This window comes from Salmo trutta, chromosome 5 (genome assembly GCF_901001165.1).
Source record: "Salmo trutta chromosome 5, fSalTru1.1, whole genome shotgun sequence".
In the NCBI taxonomy this organism is placed as follows: Eukaryota; Metazoa; Chordata; class Actinopteri; order Salmoniformes; family Salmonidae; genus Salmo; species Salmo trutta.
The window spans coordinates 29,690,073-29,708,363 of NC_042961.1; the positions used below are offsets into that span (position 1 = coordinate 29,690,073).

Below are 18,291 nucleotides of genomic sequence, written 5' to 3' on the forward strand. Positions count from 1 at the left end.
GAAGACACATGAGGATCCTTTGTACAATGATATTATGCAGTGGATATAAGTTAAGGAGAAGTTCTCTTTTTAACAACCAAATCTCTATTTTTTATGTCAATGGAATGTTATAAAAGGGTCCGGAAAAAAGATGAACGGCTCCAAAAACGCCCAAATATTGTATGTCATTTTGGAAACGGCAAAGCTCTGAGTATAGTAATGCAGGTCTTTACATGTTGTACACATGAAATTGTTTCATTCTGAATTTTATCCGCAACTTCATATTCCATTGTGTCTGGACCCTTCTACAGAATGCCATTTATATCAAAAATAGAGATTTGGTTGTAAAAAAGCAACTTCTCTTTTAAAGAAATGGCAGCAGGAGCTAGAGAAACAGCAGCAGTGTCCAGCAAAGGCCATCTACAACCTCATGGTACCATGGATGGTGTCTATTCCTCCTGATCGATGTCTCCCATTTGTCAGGGACATGACGATGTACTTTCACAGGACCATCGATCAGTGCTGTGTTATTTTCTCATTCACATGTTAAGGCGGTGGGTAATTTACTGGTGTTTACTTTGTGTTTTTTCTCTTATTTCCCCCTTCATCACACTTTTGAGAGTACAGTCTTCTTAATGCATCTTTTGTTTGACATGGCAAAGTGCTCTTATTGGCACCCTGTGTTTTACGTTGTTTAAATTGCAGTCACTTAGTAAACTACATGTATGTTGATTAGGTAAATGTCTTGAGGGTCTTGCCTTATTGTCTACAGCTGGACAGCCATTCTCACCCATGCACCACACATGTACCATGGCAGGAAAGTCCTCATTGAAAGGCTGCCACACACATAACACAAGGTTAGGTAATTGTCTTGAGGGTCTAGCCGCCAAAAAATATATATAAAAATAAAACAACATAAGGATGAAGTGATTGTCTTTATGGTAATCTTTAGTGTGAATAACATTTTCAACTCTACAGATAGTTTTGTAACAAAAACTCTGGCCTTGGCACGTGCACTCTAGCCAACAGCTGGCATATAGCCAACAGGTAGTCTACATGATGAAATTATTAATGATAAGAGCAAGAATATTTGTATTTGTCAAACGGCAGTTAAGCATCGATCATTATCATGACACCAGAATCAGACCTTCGATATTTATTGGAAAGGAGATCACCGTGCACTTTCACCGCCCTGTGAAGTTGATCATAAAGTATTTCATCTGTAGCCTAATAAACTGCATGGTTTCCATAGTCATATTGGGAGGACCACGCAACATATCATCGTGTGACTCCAAGTTACCTTCGATATGATGGTCATTCTATCAATATTTCCGCATAAATGCGTTCCCACCACCATTTCTCGCATAATTAAATGTACCGACACAAAAAGATGGGTGGGGCTAGGTCTACCATAAGGGTGCTATTTTTTTTTTAATTCACAAAAGATCTGACGAAGGCCGTGAGCCCGACACGTAAAGCTTATTAAAGATCAGTGATACTATCAAGAGCAGTGTGTGGTTTCCTTTTCATTCACCGACACAAAAAGATCCCACCATGTCGAAGGAAGGACTTATCTGTCGGCATTTATAAACTTCCGCCTTCCATCACAGCTGTCTTGATTTTTTTTATATACACGGTATGACTAGTCTCATAAAAACAGTAGATGGAAACGTGGTTATTGTCCCAATACTTTTGGAGCTCACTATAACAGACAGCTCAGCAAACTAAATGCTGAAAGTAGTATCCTAGTTAAACATGCATCCAAACAAAAATACTGAAAAGCAGTTTGGCTTAGAATACCGACACAACTGCGAATGTGAATGAATGAATGCAAACAGAACAAAACAGCGGTACCGAGTAAGCATAGTAAACAAAATATCAGATCGATAAAGGCATGACACAATCTATATTTAGGCTAGTTGCATTAACAATAAACAAACGCAATAAACAAATGGCGAATAGATATCCAAATAATCAAAACATAGCCTACATTAGTGAGGTGCAGCCATGCACAGTTGTCTTGCCAAACAAATAGGCTTATAAGACCGCTTCAAACATGGAAAACCATGCCGCTCATGAGTACAGCAACACGTTACGATATGGCAGCTTACGATGAACACGTTTCCAATACGTACAGTTCCATTTACAACCACGAAATACAAATAGGCTACAAAGAAAAACATAATAGAATGTATCTATTTCTATGATGAAACATACCGATATGTAGCTAGACCCAGGGGCGTAATTTGGGTTCTGACATTGGAATTATATTGAATTCTGCTTATATCATCTATACCACAATAAACATAAAAGTTCAAATGCCTACACCATTGAGTGCTTTTGAAAAAGAAGTGACTGGTTGAGGCGAAATCTCCACTGCGCTCTATCAGCACCATGGACAGCGCCCTACACACTAAAGCAAGGCTGTTGAATACCTAGCTTGCTAAGGAAGTCATTTTGCCATTCATGCTCTCGATTTTTGCTGAAATGACGCCACTGGCTATACCACCAAGATGTTGATCAAAACCAACAAGCTAGAATGTTTTTCTGAGTAATCGATCATTCCATTCTCCTCGAAATATTATTGTAGGATCCCCTTCAAATGCCAGTTGGATTAGTTGACCTTTTCTCAGGTGTAGCATGTTTCTTCTGTGCTGACTGAACACATTTGTCAAAGTGGAAAATGAGTTTTCGCTTGCCGCTGTGGAAGCCCCACTCATGAGCCCCATGATTTAATTTTTAATATCGTGTGACATGTACGTGGCATAGTGAGGTATGGTGCTAAACACCTTGGCAAGTTAATTGTCTTTTCGGAGAGTATATTCCATCATAGACAGGAAAAGTATACTGCCCCCTCCCCTCTTAACTCTATCGCGTCTAATGTCCGCCTCCGTGGTTGCTGGTTTGCAACAAGGAATTCAATAATGTCCACAATTGCCGACAAATATATAGGATTTCTTGCCAACTTCCCATCGTTGACAAGTGTTGACACCGATGTTCCCATTGCACTTCAAACTTGTTTTTCTTTCACAGTGCAGTGCATTTCACATGTTATTTGCTTGATTCGTGCCTAGCTAATCCTTTGGTACTATCAACAGCATGCTTCCAGTTAAAATACCCAGCTTGGGTGAATGCCTTGTCTGCGTTAGCATTGGACGCAACACAGAACTTTCGAAACGGGATACATCAGTTTTCTCCCTATGCATCAGTTTCTATTCAATTATTTTTGGGGGCCAGAAAACCTGCGGCTAGGGTAGGATTCAAATATTACAGGATGAGGTATATCACGTTATTCACGTCAACAGATGAGAAGCATTTTTTCCCGCTTTTTATGGAAACTCAAAGGAACCCCCACACACACACTCTCTGTCCACTGTGCTGACAGCGCAGCAGAGACACAGATTTTGCGCCAACCTATAACTCAAACATTTGAACTTTTTGCTATTTTCATACAGGGACGTCAAAGCAAAACTGAGGGGGCACAAGTTTGGGGTACAAGTTTCAACTGGGGGGGGGGGGGGTAAATCACCCTTTTGTCCGCTCATGGAGCCGGTCCCGGCGTTATATATGAGCGCTCTTTGAGATAAGTACTGCTCCTATCATCATAGTGCAACAGCTCGAGTTATCTCACCACAACAGTGTTTTCGGGAAGCAGCGCCTGTAGATTTGACAGCGCAGTTCCACTTCGTCGAAACATCAGCTATGCGGATTTCGGGTAAAGTGGATCTGATTAAATCGGGCGATTTAGGGATTAAAACTGTTCTCGCTGTCACCTTGTAAATCATGTCTCATTAGCTTGATGGTTGATACATGAAGACATGAGTCAGACTATTGTGAATGAGATTAACAAAAAATAGTTGTTTTTTTTATAACGCAATTAGTTGATGTTTTGCAGCACTATAATGAATTGCCTAATAACACCTTGACCAGTATTGTTGGTTTGGGTACTAGCCCCACCTGGCCTCATAGATGATTCGTTACCCACCTTTAAACAAGGTAAAAGGAACAGCAGGTATCTTGCAATGAGATTGGGGCTACTGGACTCACTGGCCGCTGCTTTGGGGGAAAATTGGTGGCTAATGCCACCCGTTGGAATAGAAGCGATTTACGGCAATGACGTCTCAAACATATGACAGACAACTTGCTAAAATGGTTCTTCAAACAGATAAATGATGTGTTTCCATATTATCATCCACTGTGTTATTTGCAGTCATTTTCATCTGTATATGTTTTATTCAGCAATACATTAAATGGGCCAAAATTAAATGGACCAAATAGTTCAGGTTGTATGTCTTGTGTCACGTATGGGTGAAGCCAGGGAATATAGTGGGTGAAGTAATACAATGTCCATGTTTTTCACACAAAATGTCTTTATGGAAGTTTAAAGAGAACACAGGTCACGTAGAATTTGGATTTGATGTTATTATTTTTTTTTTTACATCAAAAACAGCTAAATGAATCTACACATCTCTCTCCGTACAAGCTCTGGTAATACTGTATGTCTAGTCAAACAATGAGTAATAGACATTGAAAACATGTTTATAACAATCAGAGGTCTATAGCAAGAGCTGCAAGCGACCTTCAGTCTCTCTCTTCAGTCCCACCCTGAGTTTCATAAGGCACGGATCAGACATACCGAGAGCTTGGAACTGTATTAAGGTTCTATCTGCAAAAATATGATTTTGAGATAATTGTCTTTAAAGTTCTGAACCCTCATTGGTTTGAATGGTGTCAGTAATTTTGATTGTGTACTGTTTTTAACTTAACAACATTCATTGGGGTATTTAGAGTACTATATAGACCACTGAGTAGAACAAGAATGTCAATAACTAAATTTGGACAAAAATGCAGATAGAACCTTGTAGTCCCAATTACACACAATATTCCTATCACCCACTGTGCAGAAAATAAAAATGAATAGCTTGTGCATTCAATTTCGTATTCTGTGGACATCTAGTGGACACTGTGTGTAATCCTGAATACGCCCTAATGCGTAATGATCGATAATCACAAGCGGATGATCCTACATTAAGATGTTAGTGACTTCAAATTGTCATTAAATGCTTAATTACTCTAAATTACTCTGTTCTACTCTTGTAATTACATACAGTATGTCCGATGTCGTTTTCTTTAAATATACGTTTTCTAATGGCTTTTCTTATGGCCAATGGGTTTTAATTGTGCGATGTCATGTGACGTGAAAGGTGGTGCCGTTCCCGGAAGAACTCGTGGCAGATAGGGCAGGTGAGTTTCTCCTCTCGCCTCCTCCTCACCTGGGACTCCGCCGCGAACTCCTTCTTGTGGTGCGAGCGCATGTGTAACACTAGGTCAGACGTCATGCGGAAGGAGAGGTTACACTTGGCGCACCAGTTTTGCACTGACACCCCAATGGAGGTAAACGTTGGTGGAAGAATTGTTAAAGACGACGTGGTTTGTAGTTGGTCTCCAATGCTCCTGGACCAGTGCTCTGGCGCGTACGGGAAAGCGTTTCCATTAACCGGTGTGGGTAGGGTCTGTGCGCGAGGTAAATCACCATTCAACATATTAGTAGCCAATAGATTGTTGTATCCCAGAACCGTCTTTGAGGTAAAAACGTCTCTCACTTCCTCTTGGCGGTTCAATGGAGCAGGTAATGTGTTGGATGGGTGCGCTGTAGAGCCGTTAGAAGTCCTTTTACAGGGTTTACAGAAAGCGCTTTTCTGCTCCTCCGCTCCACTGCGCAGAACGAATGAAAAGGCACTGCTGTTGCTGTTTGCGTTTAAATCAGCACTCATCTCCCGCACTGTCTCAGAATCAGCCACCATTGGCTTTTCTTTCTCGTGCGTCAAACTCATTTTCGCTGCTCCAACCTCTGTAAACGCACTATTTTTACATTCCACGTGGTCCTTTTTGAGCTGGTACTTCTCCGCCTTCAGTTTCAAGGCAGAGCCAGTTGCCTCCGGCGCAGTGAGGTGGTAGTCTCTGGTTACCTGTGTGATGTTGTTGTTGTTCGATATGTTGGTTTTCTCAAGTAGCACAGGTTTCCTCCATCGGGGATAACCCGTCTCCTCGTGTTTCCATTTCCGCGGGGAAATCTCAGCGTCTTCACTGGCGCCGTATCTTTTATGTTCCAGATCCCTGGCGATGTTGTGGAAGTCTGTGACGCGTCGTTGCCGCTTTATCTCCATGTGTTTGTGTTCGTAGGCCTCTCTGCTCAGCGCGTCATACTTCACCTGCGCGCACAGGAAGCGGCAGTGGGCCAAATAAGGATGCTCATTCTTGAAGACCTGGTTACATGTTGCGCATTTAAGCTCTGTGAAGAGACATACAATTTGTTCCTTAATATGTACATTACAAAACACATTGGGGGAAAATTTACTCAGATATAAACTAATCAAATAACAATAGTCCACATATATTCTCTCTGAAAAGTTTCAGTCGTTTCCTCTTCCTTCTGTCTTTTCCAATATGCATTACGCATTTACGCAGGCTACAACAAAACTCCGGGCTAAATGCTAAAACAACCAAACAACATCGGTAACATTAGTAAGCCTATATGTTGAAATGAGGATGATGAAGATTAGGATGGTGACGAAGAGCTGTATTTCTATAGCGCTTTCCCAAGTGTCTATTTCTCTCTCACCTTCATTTTGTCCTCTGGTTGAGATGTCAGTGAAGCCCAGTAGATGTGACAATTCCTGGTCATACCACACCAACAGTTCCTCTTCCTGACGTATGTCCCTGGTGGTCCGGAAATACAGCTGGCCTCCCTTCAGGAACGCTTCGGTGTTCTGTTCCTCCCTGCCACACGCCGCCTGCACCAGCCGCAGCCAAGACAGCACTAGAGCAGAGCTCCGCATAGCCTCGGGGTCCACCTGTTGAGAGAAATCATTATTAATATTAATTCATAGAGAAAACATTGTCAAAATTCTAATGAGGTTCATCTCTCCCCAGTCATAGTGAAAACACTGAATTGATTAGAATTTGTAAAGGTGTAAATGTGACCAAATGGCATGGTCAATCATTTCCCACGGGTAGCCTAATATGGATGGTAATGAAAATGTATTAGGCTACACCAACACACATATTTCATTGTAGAACATGGCAATTTGTTGTTGATGTTTTTTAATAAGATTTAGATTTAGCCTATAATTAGCCTATGTTTTTATGAATTTATGCACTCCCTTCTATATATAGAACAACGTCTATTGTGTTCATTGTCTCTGTGGTATCCTATCTTGCAAGTTAAATTGGGTTGTTAAATATTTCAAAAATGAACTTACCCTGAACACGTATGATTTGCTTCTCTTGTCGCAGGATTTGAGCGCTATGAAGGCGATGGTGTCATAGAAAGTATTCTGAAGGATGCACGGGCCGAACTGTGCCCCAGCGGGGATGTTGCGAGTGACGTGCACGCTGGTATAGAGGTCTGTCGCGTGGTGCTGGAGGAATTTACCCTCACTGGTCCAGAGGGAACGAGATAAAAAACTATGGTCCATGGTTAGCCTGTAGGAAAGACAAAATACGTTAATAACAATGCATTGTTAAAATGAATGTTATTTTATTGCCGTCTGATCCAAAGTAGGACATTTTAAAGGTGAGGAATAGAGAGTTTGAATATGATGCTTTTGTGAAAAATTGTGAAAATGTATTGCATTCTTATATTAAAACGTGGGCCTGATCAATTTGGCTTAAACATCCACAATCCCAAATAAGTAGCCCTATATAACTATCATTTATGCGATTCGAAAATAGTAGACTAGATCTATGAATAGAGGTTTTGATTCGTTTTTCTATTTCTGAATAAATAGGCCTATTAATTTTATCGAAAAATTCGTTGTTTTCCATCAGAAATCCATTTTTTAACAGCAAATAGTGCCGACTCCAGACACAATTAGACCTATAGGAAAATAATTTGTTTTGGTTAATCATATAGTATCTTTATTATGCCACGATATGAATCACGTTCAATTTTATTACATATACATACTTTTAAATGTTTAAAACCACAGATTTAAGAGTTCTTATCCCCATGGCACTGCTGTCATTTATAAGTTGTTTTTTCAACATTATTTGACTTTTTGTATTTTATATTTTTCAACCATATTTTTGAGTGGCAAATTCTGATTTATTATATCATTCAGCTAAATTTCCTCCGACAATGTGTAGCAGGCATGTAATGGGTTTGTCTTCTAGCATCCTTTGTCTCAGTTTTTCAACCGGTTTGTCCAATTGTCTTCCCATCTGCGCTGCAAATGCCTCGTTGGTCTACATGCGTCTCTGCTTCGAGTCAGTTTGGTCATATTAATATATTCATTATAGCCACACTGAGATTTGTTGTAAACAATGTCCATTCAAAGGTTTTGGTCTATTCACTTGGGCTGGACATTGTGTCTATTTTAGTGTAGGCTATAGGCTTTTGATTAATAAGGACTATTTCCTCTGGATAGATCAAATACAATGCATATTAAATAAAACATTTTTATAACGATTTAGGTATATTTCCAATAAATGTAATAGCCTAACAATGTCTGATGAGAAGGTTTTCATTCACAAACACCAGTTGTAGCGTAAAGCTTTGCTAGAGATACCACTTTCCCTTTTCCAAAAAAACAACTAATCCAAGAGAACCCAAAACTGTCTGTTGCATGCGCATAGCCCACTCACCGGCTGGTCTTGGAGGTAGCGTGTGATTCGGTATGTCCGCGAGGAGGCTGGTTATCAGCAGGTACACTGGCCGCTATAACGATTCTCCTTCCTTCGGTTGCTGTTACCGTCTGAGAACGAGAGTGATCACGACACTGTCTGCCTCGTTACTGCCTTTCTGCTCCGCTCACACACACACTTAATGGCCGTGTTCGAGAGGATCAAAACCGTAATGTATCATGGGTAAATTGTGACTGACTGACTGATCTACAAATATTAATGAGTGGTTATTTATGATGCAAGGTCTTTGTTGATCGGCAGTCGCCTGCACTGTCGGCTGCAATGTCGGAACAAGACCATTATCTCCATCAGTGACAGGAGTAGTGAGGCGTGCTGACATACACACACACACACACACACACACACACACACAAGCTCTGCCTTACATCAGTCCCTCCAGGGGAACTCTGATTGGTTCTTTTCTGGTTTTACAGTCCGGATAATTTAGCAACAGAGGAACTCTGAACTGGTAAAGAGTGTGTGTGTGTGAGAGAGAGAGAGAGAGAGAGGTACCCATTTTTGCTCAAGGTTGCACAATTCATCGTCAGTATTGTTTAGTAGAGTCGAATTGTTAGTTGCAAAGAGATAACGTTATGCTTCATTTTTACCCAAACGAATTGTTATTAAGTTTTGTTATCCATCTTCTCTGGGGAAACCCATACAAGTCATGCCTGTGTTGACAAATCGAACATGGAACTAAAAGAAAAAGCTATAATTCACTGAAACGATTACTATACATATCTAATGTTTTTGGTTAGGAGCATGGAAATGAGAAGGCCTAATCCTATGTAGCTATATTAACTCACCATAAATTAAGCCTACGTCGAAATGTATGTTCAATTGCATAAGAATGCTTTTCAAATCCACACAACACTGACACAATATTTCGAAGTGGTCCTATTTAAAATTCCTTTACACCTAGCTGTATGCAGAAGTATTTCCTATGTGTCAGTGACATTTAGTGAAAAAGTATAAGCATTTCATTTTAAATCTTCAAATATCAAATACATGTTGACATTATCCATAAATAGTAGGCCACCAGCCGAAGCTGAAACATTTCCAATAGTCCCATGGTAGTTATACTGTATTTGACAAATTTTTCAGCCTGGAAGAGATTACTCATATATTACTCATATATTTACCCCAAATAAACCCTTGATGCAGAATAATCCACTAACTTCTCATTAGATAAAAAAAAAAAAACGTTTCCAGTTTAATTTGATGAATAATGCATTTGCCCAGTGGCTAGGCCGGACCCTCTGGATCAGATGGCATTTAGTAAGCTAATGCTCAATTTTACATTTAGCCCCTGAAAATGAACCATCGTTATCGTTATTATCACCTCAGTGAGAGGCCAATTTGTCATTCTCTCTTATGCACTGTAACTTCAACAGAGCTAATGCATTTCCTGAAACTCAAATACATTTACTACCAATCATTATTTAGTTCATGTCATACATTCGTTGAAATATGATGCGTGGGGACATTTATAAAGGGTTTGAAATATGTATTTCTTTACTTTTTGCATCCACAGCTCTATAATCCAGTCAATTCAGCATCATTGTTTAATCAGACATTTTGGCTGAATCGTATTGAGTAGACTTGTGAAGAACAGCGTTTCACTGGAAAGATGTTCTCTCTAACTAAACAATAAGATGTCAGGACACCTCTCCTCCGATACTCGATTCACCCTTACACTAATTGGTAGTTGGCATAAATTAAATCTGTGCCCGGGGGTGTGTGCCTCGCCACCGCCGCTAACTGGTAAACCCTCATCTGATGCACTCGAAATCCAGAAGTGGGGTGGAGTAAGAATTACAAAACATTTTTTTTTGTGTGTTTTTTTTAAATTAATTTTTTTACATGTAATTGAATTTTTAAATAACTTTTATGTAATTGCAACTTTTAACAAGCATAACAATACATATTTTGCTGTTTCAATCTTAAACATTTTTTTCGCCATCCATTACCGAGGCGCCATGATCTCAAAGCACAGCCTATACAGCAACTAAAACGTCTGGATCTCAAGTTGAACTTTTTATGCACGGCAATTTATGTTCAAGTCCACATGTCTCATCATCCGTCTTGTTTTTGTAGGGTTGTGAGAAAGAGGCACTTTCTTGTGCATAGTGAAATGTGAATAGTTTCATATATCTTTGTTGCCTATTTAACTTCCTAACCTGTTATAGGGCTATCGGGATATTCATTATGATGATTTTTTATTCCGGAAAGGGGAAGTATTCTGGCTGATCGGTGCCTGTCTAAGAAATCTTGGGCTGAGTCCTGTCCTCCACAACACCACCAGGAGCTGCTTGAGGCGAGAAAGCCGGAGTGAAGAGGGACTTGGACTGACTGCTGTTTATCGCATCACCGTGGACAACCGATCTATGACCACCATATCGATACTTGCGTACTGTTACATTGGCCTGGAGTGAATCATTATCATCAAGACTATAATGTGAGAGACATTTCGGACTCGGTGATGTTTTGGGGTGTTAGTCTACACAACTGTCCGGGAAAGATGGCGAGAGCTGCCATTAGCGTTTCTATAGCCGTGGTGTTTTTGGGATTAGCGATTTTTACTGTCAAACTTCCCTCAGTAAAAGGAGAGATGGAAGAAGAACAGCAGGAGGAGAGGTCCTGTCAAGGTGCCTTCGATCTATACTTTGTCCTCGACAAGTAAGTGTCCGTTTTTATTTATGACTTGTTACTTTCTCCTCACTGCACATCGAGATGGAACCCGCCCAGTTATTTGTCAAGCTGACTGCTGCGAGAAGCAGCGCGCCGGTCTCCCAATTCTTTCTCTCATATCTTCAAAACCGCCCTGACAAGCAAGCTATGCCACCAGTAACTTTTCTGTCATTATAATTTTATTCAAATTATTTTTATGGAAAATATTTCCTCAACAATAAACAGAAAACAGTAGTGTATGCTGTATTTTATGTCTTTACTTTTGTATTGTTTCAGATTCAATTTATTGCGTAGGAGTGTCTGTCATTAACTTAATGTGGTCATTCGTTTGTGTAGCCTATTTTGATGTAAACACCTCGTTCATTATGATAAATGCATAGTCCTCCCCTCCAGCCCACTGAAAGCTTGTGGGGCAAACAGTTATTCTCCCCCAGGGGATAGGCAGGGCAGGCAGGATGATGGGATTGAGTTACAGACTGATGACGCCAGTAGACACTGCTGCAGCTGCCAGGCAGACCATAGGAAGCTATCCCCCTAGACACTGATCTGAGGTCAGTGTGGTGTTTTTTCCCCCCAATGGTTAAGGATAGGATTGGGGCGGGTAGAACCTTCTCATAGGCACAGAACAGCAGAGTGAATGATTAACTGACAGACAGACAGTGAAAACCTTGAAGAGTTATGGTATTTTTAAAGAATATATCACCCCTTGAGGTGTACAGCAGCTGTATTCCGACTGCACAAAGACCTACTGTTAGAGGCTATGTTAAAAGTCTTCAGTACAGTATCCTGTCTCTCATCCTGCTATTGTTTATTGGCTGCTGTTGGGCTTTTGGACGCAAACACTGCTGTAACAAGGTAGAATTAGGTGGTGTTTTACATAGCTTACTGATGTCTAATAAAGCATTAATAATGGTTTACAAATGTGCCAGCATATCAATAAGACATGCGTTTATAAATGATCTACTAATGGCTTATAAATGAAAATGATTACGAAGTGTTACAGACTAACGTTATGTCCTGTGACTATAGGGCCCAGAGTTTCTCCTGGTCAGGTCATTTTCTGGAGAAACTGCCTGGCCCTATCTACAAAGGCCGCTACTCTTTCAGAGTAGGCCAATCCCCGCTACTGGAATGCCATGGACGATAGTCATCATAACAACAGTAGGCTACTCTGTCTGTGTGATCGCTCCAGTCCCAGAGCAGAGGCTCGGGCCGTCTAACATCATAACATTTCTGGTACATCTGATACAGATCAGAGAGGTGAGGAGAGGTTATAGAGGAGGACGCAGAATAGACAGGCGTGTCTAAACATGCTGAGAACTCTGAAAACAGCAGTCACCATAAGGCGCTAGGCTAAACTGGCAATGTGTTGTACATTAGCAATTTCCTCTGACTGAAACAGAGAGAAGTCTTGTTATCGGTAGTGTATAGACATCCGGAACATTTAACAGGTGTACATTTTACATTTACGTCAGACTTACATGATCAATTAAGGTTATGTACCTTGCTCAATAGCAAATCGACTGATTTTTCACCTAGTCTGCTCGGGGATTCAAACCAGTGACCTTTCGTTTACTGGCCCAACGCTCTTAACTGCTAGGTTACCTGCTACCCCAGGGTGTACAACACTGGTATTCATCACAAAGAATACGTGTGAAAACAGACAGTTGTTTGTGTAAGACTTGTGTTAGCTCCCCGACAGTCTTGTGACATGCAATTGACCCAAGTTCAAACCCCAGTAAGTCACGTCCTCAGCATCACATCAGGCTAGCTGCAGTTCCTCACACTGGTTTCAGTGTTTGATCAACATTTTTATATCTTTCCCTTGTTGTGCCTTTTTACCTTTTCTATTGTTGTGCCACTGTGAACATCTGTTAGCCAGCCTTCACACGTTACCCTTTAATCCTGAAAGTTTAAAACCCGCCTGAGGTGGCTGGGCTGCCACGCATGGCCATGCCTCACTCACACACATGCACGTCTGCCAGCACGAACTCATGCACACACGCAAGCATGCACACACACACACACACACACACACACACACACACACACACACACACACACACACACACACACACACACACACACACACCACCAAGCCTCTGGTACAGTGTCTCCACATTGTTGTCTGTCTGTTTGGCTGTCTGGGGTTTTTAAATGCCAAGCAGTGACCTCAGAATAATCCTCAAGTATTAAAGTGTTTTAACTGTCTGTGATGTGTAGAAAGGCCTTGATTTGGTCCTGTTTAGGATCCTTTATGTTTCTGGCCCAGCGCCTAAATATACTGTGATGTGTGTGTTACAATGTCACTTTCCAGTTATATACACAGCATAGCAGAGGAACAGACTTAAAAGGAGTCCCAGACAGTTGGCATATTTGACATATTTGACACACACACACACACACACACACACACACACACACACACACACACACACACACACACACAGAACCCATAAAGGAGACTCACACACAAATAATTTACATGAAATGACTCCCATCATTGACTGAGACTGTATATCTTTATGTAATGTCTGATGTAGACATACTTATGAAAACGCTAGTACTGCTCTTAGAGGTTATGATTAGTGTGGTTGGTTAAATACATACAGACACACTGAACACAGCTAGAGACATAACGAGATGGAGTTTCAACATGAAGTTTATACCAATATGCCAAGAGGCAGCAATGTGTGTTAACGCACACACACACACACACACACACACACACACACACACACACACACACACACACACTCAAAGTCTCTCTATTTATAACCTTTTCCCCCATTTATCCTTTCCCCCCACACACATACCCCTTCCCTCTGCAGAGGTGAGCCCAGTGTCCCTCCATTGTTCGTACAGCAGCCTTTTCACTCCCCGGACCCACAACCTGTTATTAGGTTTGCCCTGCTCACTAGGACCATCTGTTCCCCCTCACACAGACAGCCATTGTGGGGGAGGAGACGGGGAGACAGGGGGAGGAGAGAGGGAGGACACCCCACTTTCCCTGCTGGAACATCTAGCCCCCAGCCTCCTGGCATTATTAGCATTTAGCATCAGCATTATTACCAGCAATTAGCCCTCATTAGCATTATTAGCGTTAGCCCCCTGGGAAATGAGCTCATCCGACTGGCTGCTGTTGAATCCTGTTTGTTAGCGCTCTGCATTCCAAAGTTGTGTAGCTTACATACGCTACACTTACAAGCTAACTTTTGTTTCAATTATACCATATGCTTTACACCCGTACATGGAGGTGCAGTGGTTTAAACGTTGCGCACAGAAATGTGGCAAATGGACATTGTTATAGTGTTAGTTTTGTTTTGTTCCTTCAGATCTGGCAGTGTGAAACACCACTGGATAGAGATCTACTCCTTCGTTGAGCAGCTGGCTGAGAAGTTCATCAGGTAAGATCTTTCATGCTGTGGTATAGCTTGCCTCTTTAGTTTCATCTAGCCTATTTAGCTGCATCTCTGTAGTCTCCAATGGCTCCCTTTCCTTGTGTCCTCTTTTGCACTGACGTAAAGAAGCCTCTGACAGTACTGTTTGATCCCGTCTTTCTACAGCCCCATGTTACGGATGTCCTTCATCGTCTTCTCCACTCGAGGAACCACCATCATGAAACTGACAGAGAACAGGTACTGAGTTACACACTGTCGTATCTTCACAGTTTCATCTGTCAATATTTTACCTTTCAAATCCCTTCCGGGGATCTCTCTCTCACTGTATCTTACCGCTGTGTGTCCCTTAGTATTCTTAGTCTTCCCCCACTGTATTTGATCAGCTGTCATTCCTCTCCTCTCCTCCCCTTCACAGGGAGTCCATTAACAGAGGTCTAACAGCTCTGAGGAGGGAGGCACCAGGAGGAGACACCTTCATGAACCTTGGCCTGGAGAAGGTAATACTATCGCTCTCCGATATATCACCTCTCACTAACTAACTCATAGTATCCATACTGTTTTAATGCTTGACATCGACACTCTGTCTTTCCGTTTGTAGGCAAATGAACAGATATACTATGAGAACCATGGTAAGTGTCTGTGTGCTGTGCTGAGTACATGTGTTTTGTATGGGTATGCATTATACAGATATCGCTATACATGGGTCTGTTAGTATGTATTTGTATGCACAGGCTGGTATTGAGGAAATATGATGTTGTTTGCTTTTAAAGGGACAGCCAGTGTGATCATTGCACTGACTGATGGAGAACTGAACGAGTGGCAGTTTGCTACTGCACAACGAGAGGTGAGTACACACACCAGAGATAGCACTCGCAATTCAAGTTGAAATTTGATGGGTTTTTTTTGCAGGTCCCCAGGATGTCGGGAGACATCTTAAAAATCGTCCACTAGGGGCAAATAAAAAAAAAAATCTAAATAAATACCCATAACTGGGTTTGAACACACAGTATATGGAGTGGGAGCCAACTGCTTAGACCACTGCACCATCCGTCCACAATGAGTTAGCAAGGCGAGTCTTAGTTAATAGCTAAAATTAACCGTATAGTTGTTTTTCTGTTTTAACCTTATCTCAAACCTTAATCCTTAACCTTAACCAATTTGAATTAATGCCTGAAGTTAATTAACCCTATCCCAAACCTTAATCCTTAACTTAATTAATCCGAATGAATGCCTGAATTGCTAACCAATCGAAATGAATGCCTGAGGTTAACCCTTGAGTTATTTCTGTATCCCAAACCGTAACCCTTAACTTAACCTAGTCAGAATTAATGCCTTAACTTGTTTCTTTGTGCCTAATATGCCTAAAACCCCTGGAGCTCATGCAGGAGCTATATCCATTAAATACAGTGGTCCCGTGTGGCTCAGTTGGTAGAGCATGGTGTTTGCAATGCTAGGGTTGTGGGTTTGATTCCCACGGAATAAAAAGAAATGTATGTATTCACTACTGTAAGTCGATCTGGATAAGAGCGTCTGCTAAATCATTAAAATATACATAAATATAACGGTAAGAACAATTACCGTCAAATAGGCTTGGGTTTTGCTAAGGCGTTGTGGACGGGTGTGGCTGGCTGTGCATAATCCATGAGCTCCAGCTCTGAGGGTTGCGTTTCTTTTTTTAACTTAAAAATGTGATATTTCATCCCAAACACGTCGAAATATGACGTTTGGAGCAACATACACACACAGTTTGACACTTAGTAGCGAGAGGGGAGTAGACAGGCCAGTAGCGTCCTACTATAAAATCGAAGTTGGCGTTAACAGATTGTCAAAACTGTGTGTGTTTTCTCCATGCAGGCGCAGAGAGCACGGTCGCTTGGAGCCATAGTTTACTGTGTGGGAGTCAAAGAGTTTAATGAGACGCAGGTAACTGACACACATAAATACACACTCAATAGTCCATTCTGTGATTATCTGCAATGCAACAAGTTTATCTCCTCTGTGTGGTTGTATGTGTGTGGATGTGTGTGTGTGTGTGCGTGCGTGCGTGCGTGCGTGTCCTGTAGCTGGCTACCATAGCAGACACCCTGGAGCATGTATTCCCTGTCTGGGGGGGTTTCCAAGCCCTCAGGGGGATCATCAACTCGGTACGTATAGTGTTTATGCCAGAATCAAAGGATAGTTTTTGGTACTTCAAGGAATTCAACACCATACTGACATTAATGGTTCAGTGGTCCATAGGAAAAAAGTGTATCTATCAGGCTATAGTTATCTAAGAACCATTTTACCATGTATTTTCTCCGTAGATAGAGTCCTACATATACAGTACGTCTAGCCCATAACGGCCCACTGTCTTCTGTGTTTTCATCTCTCAGATCATTAAGAAGTCCTGCATTGAGATTCTAGCTGCTGAACCGTCCAGTGTGTGTGCAGGAGGTAGGAGCTGGTAGTACCAAAGTTGGGTTACACTTCTTATGAATACCCTCTTCATAATGCATTGTAGATGCATTTAAAATGCCTCATGAGCTATGCACAATGGATCTTTTACTGTCAAACTGGGCTGAAAATATTAGTTCTGCTACCACTCTGAGTCTCTTAGGAAAAACTGTAAAGAACCAGATTAAGCCAACTCGTGGATTCAAATAAATACAGTGACCTCAGAAAGTATTCATACCCCTTGACTTATTCCACGTTTTGTTGTGTTGCAGCCTTAATTCAGAATTTATTCAATTGATAATTTTTTTGATAACACATTTATTAAAAATTGAATTCAGAAATATGTTAGTTAGATTTCACACCTGTGACTAGGCCACTAAGGAATAATCACTGTCAGCTTGGTAAGGAACTCCCGGATATATTTGGCTTTGTGTTTTAAGTTATTGTCCTGCAGAAAGGTGAATTTGTCTCCCAATGTTTGTTGTAAAGCAGACTAAACCAGGTTTTCCTCTAGGATTTTGCCTGTGCTGAGCTCTATTACGTTTCTTTTTATCCAAAAAAAACCTCCCAGTCCTTGCCGATGACAAGAATACCCATAACATGATGCAGCCACCACCATGCTTGAAAATATGAAGAGTGGTACTCAGTGATGTGTTGTGTTGGATTTTCCCCAAACATAACGCTTTGTATTCAGGACATAAAGTTAATTTCTTTGGCACATTTTATGCAGTTTTAATTGAGTGCCTTATTGCAAATAGGATTCTGTACAGGCTACCTTCATTTCACTCTGTCATTTAGGTTAGTATGGTGGAGTAACTACAATGTTGTTGATCCATCCTCAGTTTTCTCCTATAACAGCCATTAAACTCTGTAACTGTTTTAAAGTCACCATTGGCCTCATGGGGAAATCCCTGAGCGGTTAACTTCCTCTCCGGGAACTGAGTTAGGAAGGACGCCTGTATCTTTGTTGTGACCGGGTGATACACCACCCAAAGTGTAATGAATAACTTCACCATGCTCAAAGGGATATTCATTGTCTGCTTTTTTTTAACCCATCTACCAATAGGTGCCCTTATTTGCAAGGCATTGGAAAACCTCCCTT

At 41.2% G+C, this 18,291-nt stretch overlaps 2 protein-coding genes across 3 annotated transcripts in view; one reads left to right on the forward strand and one right to left on the reverse strand.

The window, feature by feature from the left end:
- Positions 1-4,331: 4,331 nt before the first annotated feature.
- znf488 (zinc finger protein 488) lies at positions 4,332-8,963 on the reverse strand. Its single transcript, XM_029753294.1, has 4 exons — positions 8,626-8,963; positions 7,242-7,464; positions 6,602-6,833; positions 4,332-6,271 (listed from the first exon to the last, which is right to left on the reverse strand). The coding sequence occupies exons 2-4, from the start codon at positions 7,455-7,457 to the stop codon at positions 5,154-5,156; spliced, it is 1,566 nt and encodes a 521-aa protein (XP_029609154.1). The 5' UTR covers positions 7,458-7,464; positions 8,626-8,963; the 3' UTR covers positions 4,332-5,153.
- Positions 8,964-10,643: 1,680 nt separating this feature from the next.
- LOC115194031 (anthrax toxin receptor 1) overlaps positions 10,644-18,291 on the forward strand; it is a 68,878-nt gene continuing 61,230 nt past the window's right edge. The window contains exons 1-9 of one of the 2 annotated variants that reach the window (XM_029753296.1): positions 10,644-11,343; positions 14,691-14,762; positions 14,922-14,993; positions 15,172-15,253; positions 15,355-15,385; positions 15,527-15,600; positions 16,611-16,679; positions 16,820-16,900; positions 17,129-17,189. In XM_029753296.1, coding sequence (XP_029609156.1) covers positions 11,147-11,343; positions 14,691-14,762; positions 14,922-14,993; positions 15,172-15,253; positions 15,355-15,385; positions 15,527-15,600; positions 16,611-16,679; positions 16,820-16,900; positions 17,129-17,189 — 739 coding nt within the window. In that variant the 5' untranslated portion in view covers positions 10,644-11,146. The remainder of the gene's footprint in view (positions 11,344-14,690; positions 14,763-14,921; positions 14,994-15,171; positions 15,254-15,354; positions 15,386-15,526; positions 15,601-16,610; positions 16,680-16,819; positions 16,901-17,128; positions 17,190-18,291) is intronic. The other variant, XM_029753295.1, reaches the window with a different exon arrangement.

Excerpts from the sequence above, each read along its gene's own strand:
- znf488 (XM_029753294.1), bottom strand. The coding sequence starts at position 7,457 with ATGGACCATAGTTTTTTATCTCGTTCCCTCTGGACCAGTGAGGGTAAA. Across the intron at positions 6,834-7,241 it reads GCAAATCATACGTGTTCAGG|GTGGACCCCGAGGCTATGCG; the intron begins GTAAGTTCATTT and ends TTCTCTCAACAG. Across the intron at positions 6,272-6,601 it reads AACCAGAGGACAAAATGAAG|AGCTTAAATGCGCAACATGT; the intron begins GTGAGAGAGAAA and ends GTCTCTTCACAG.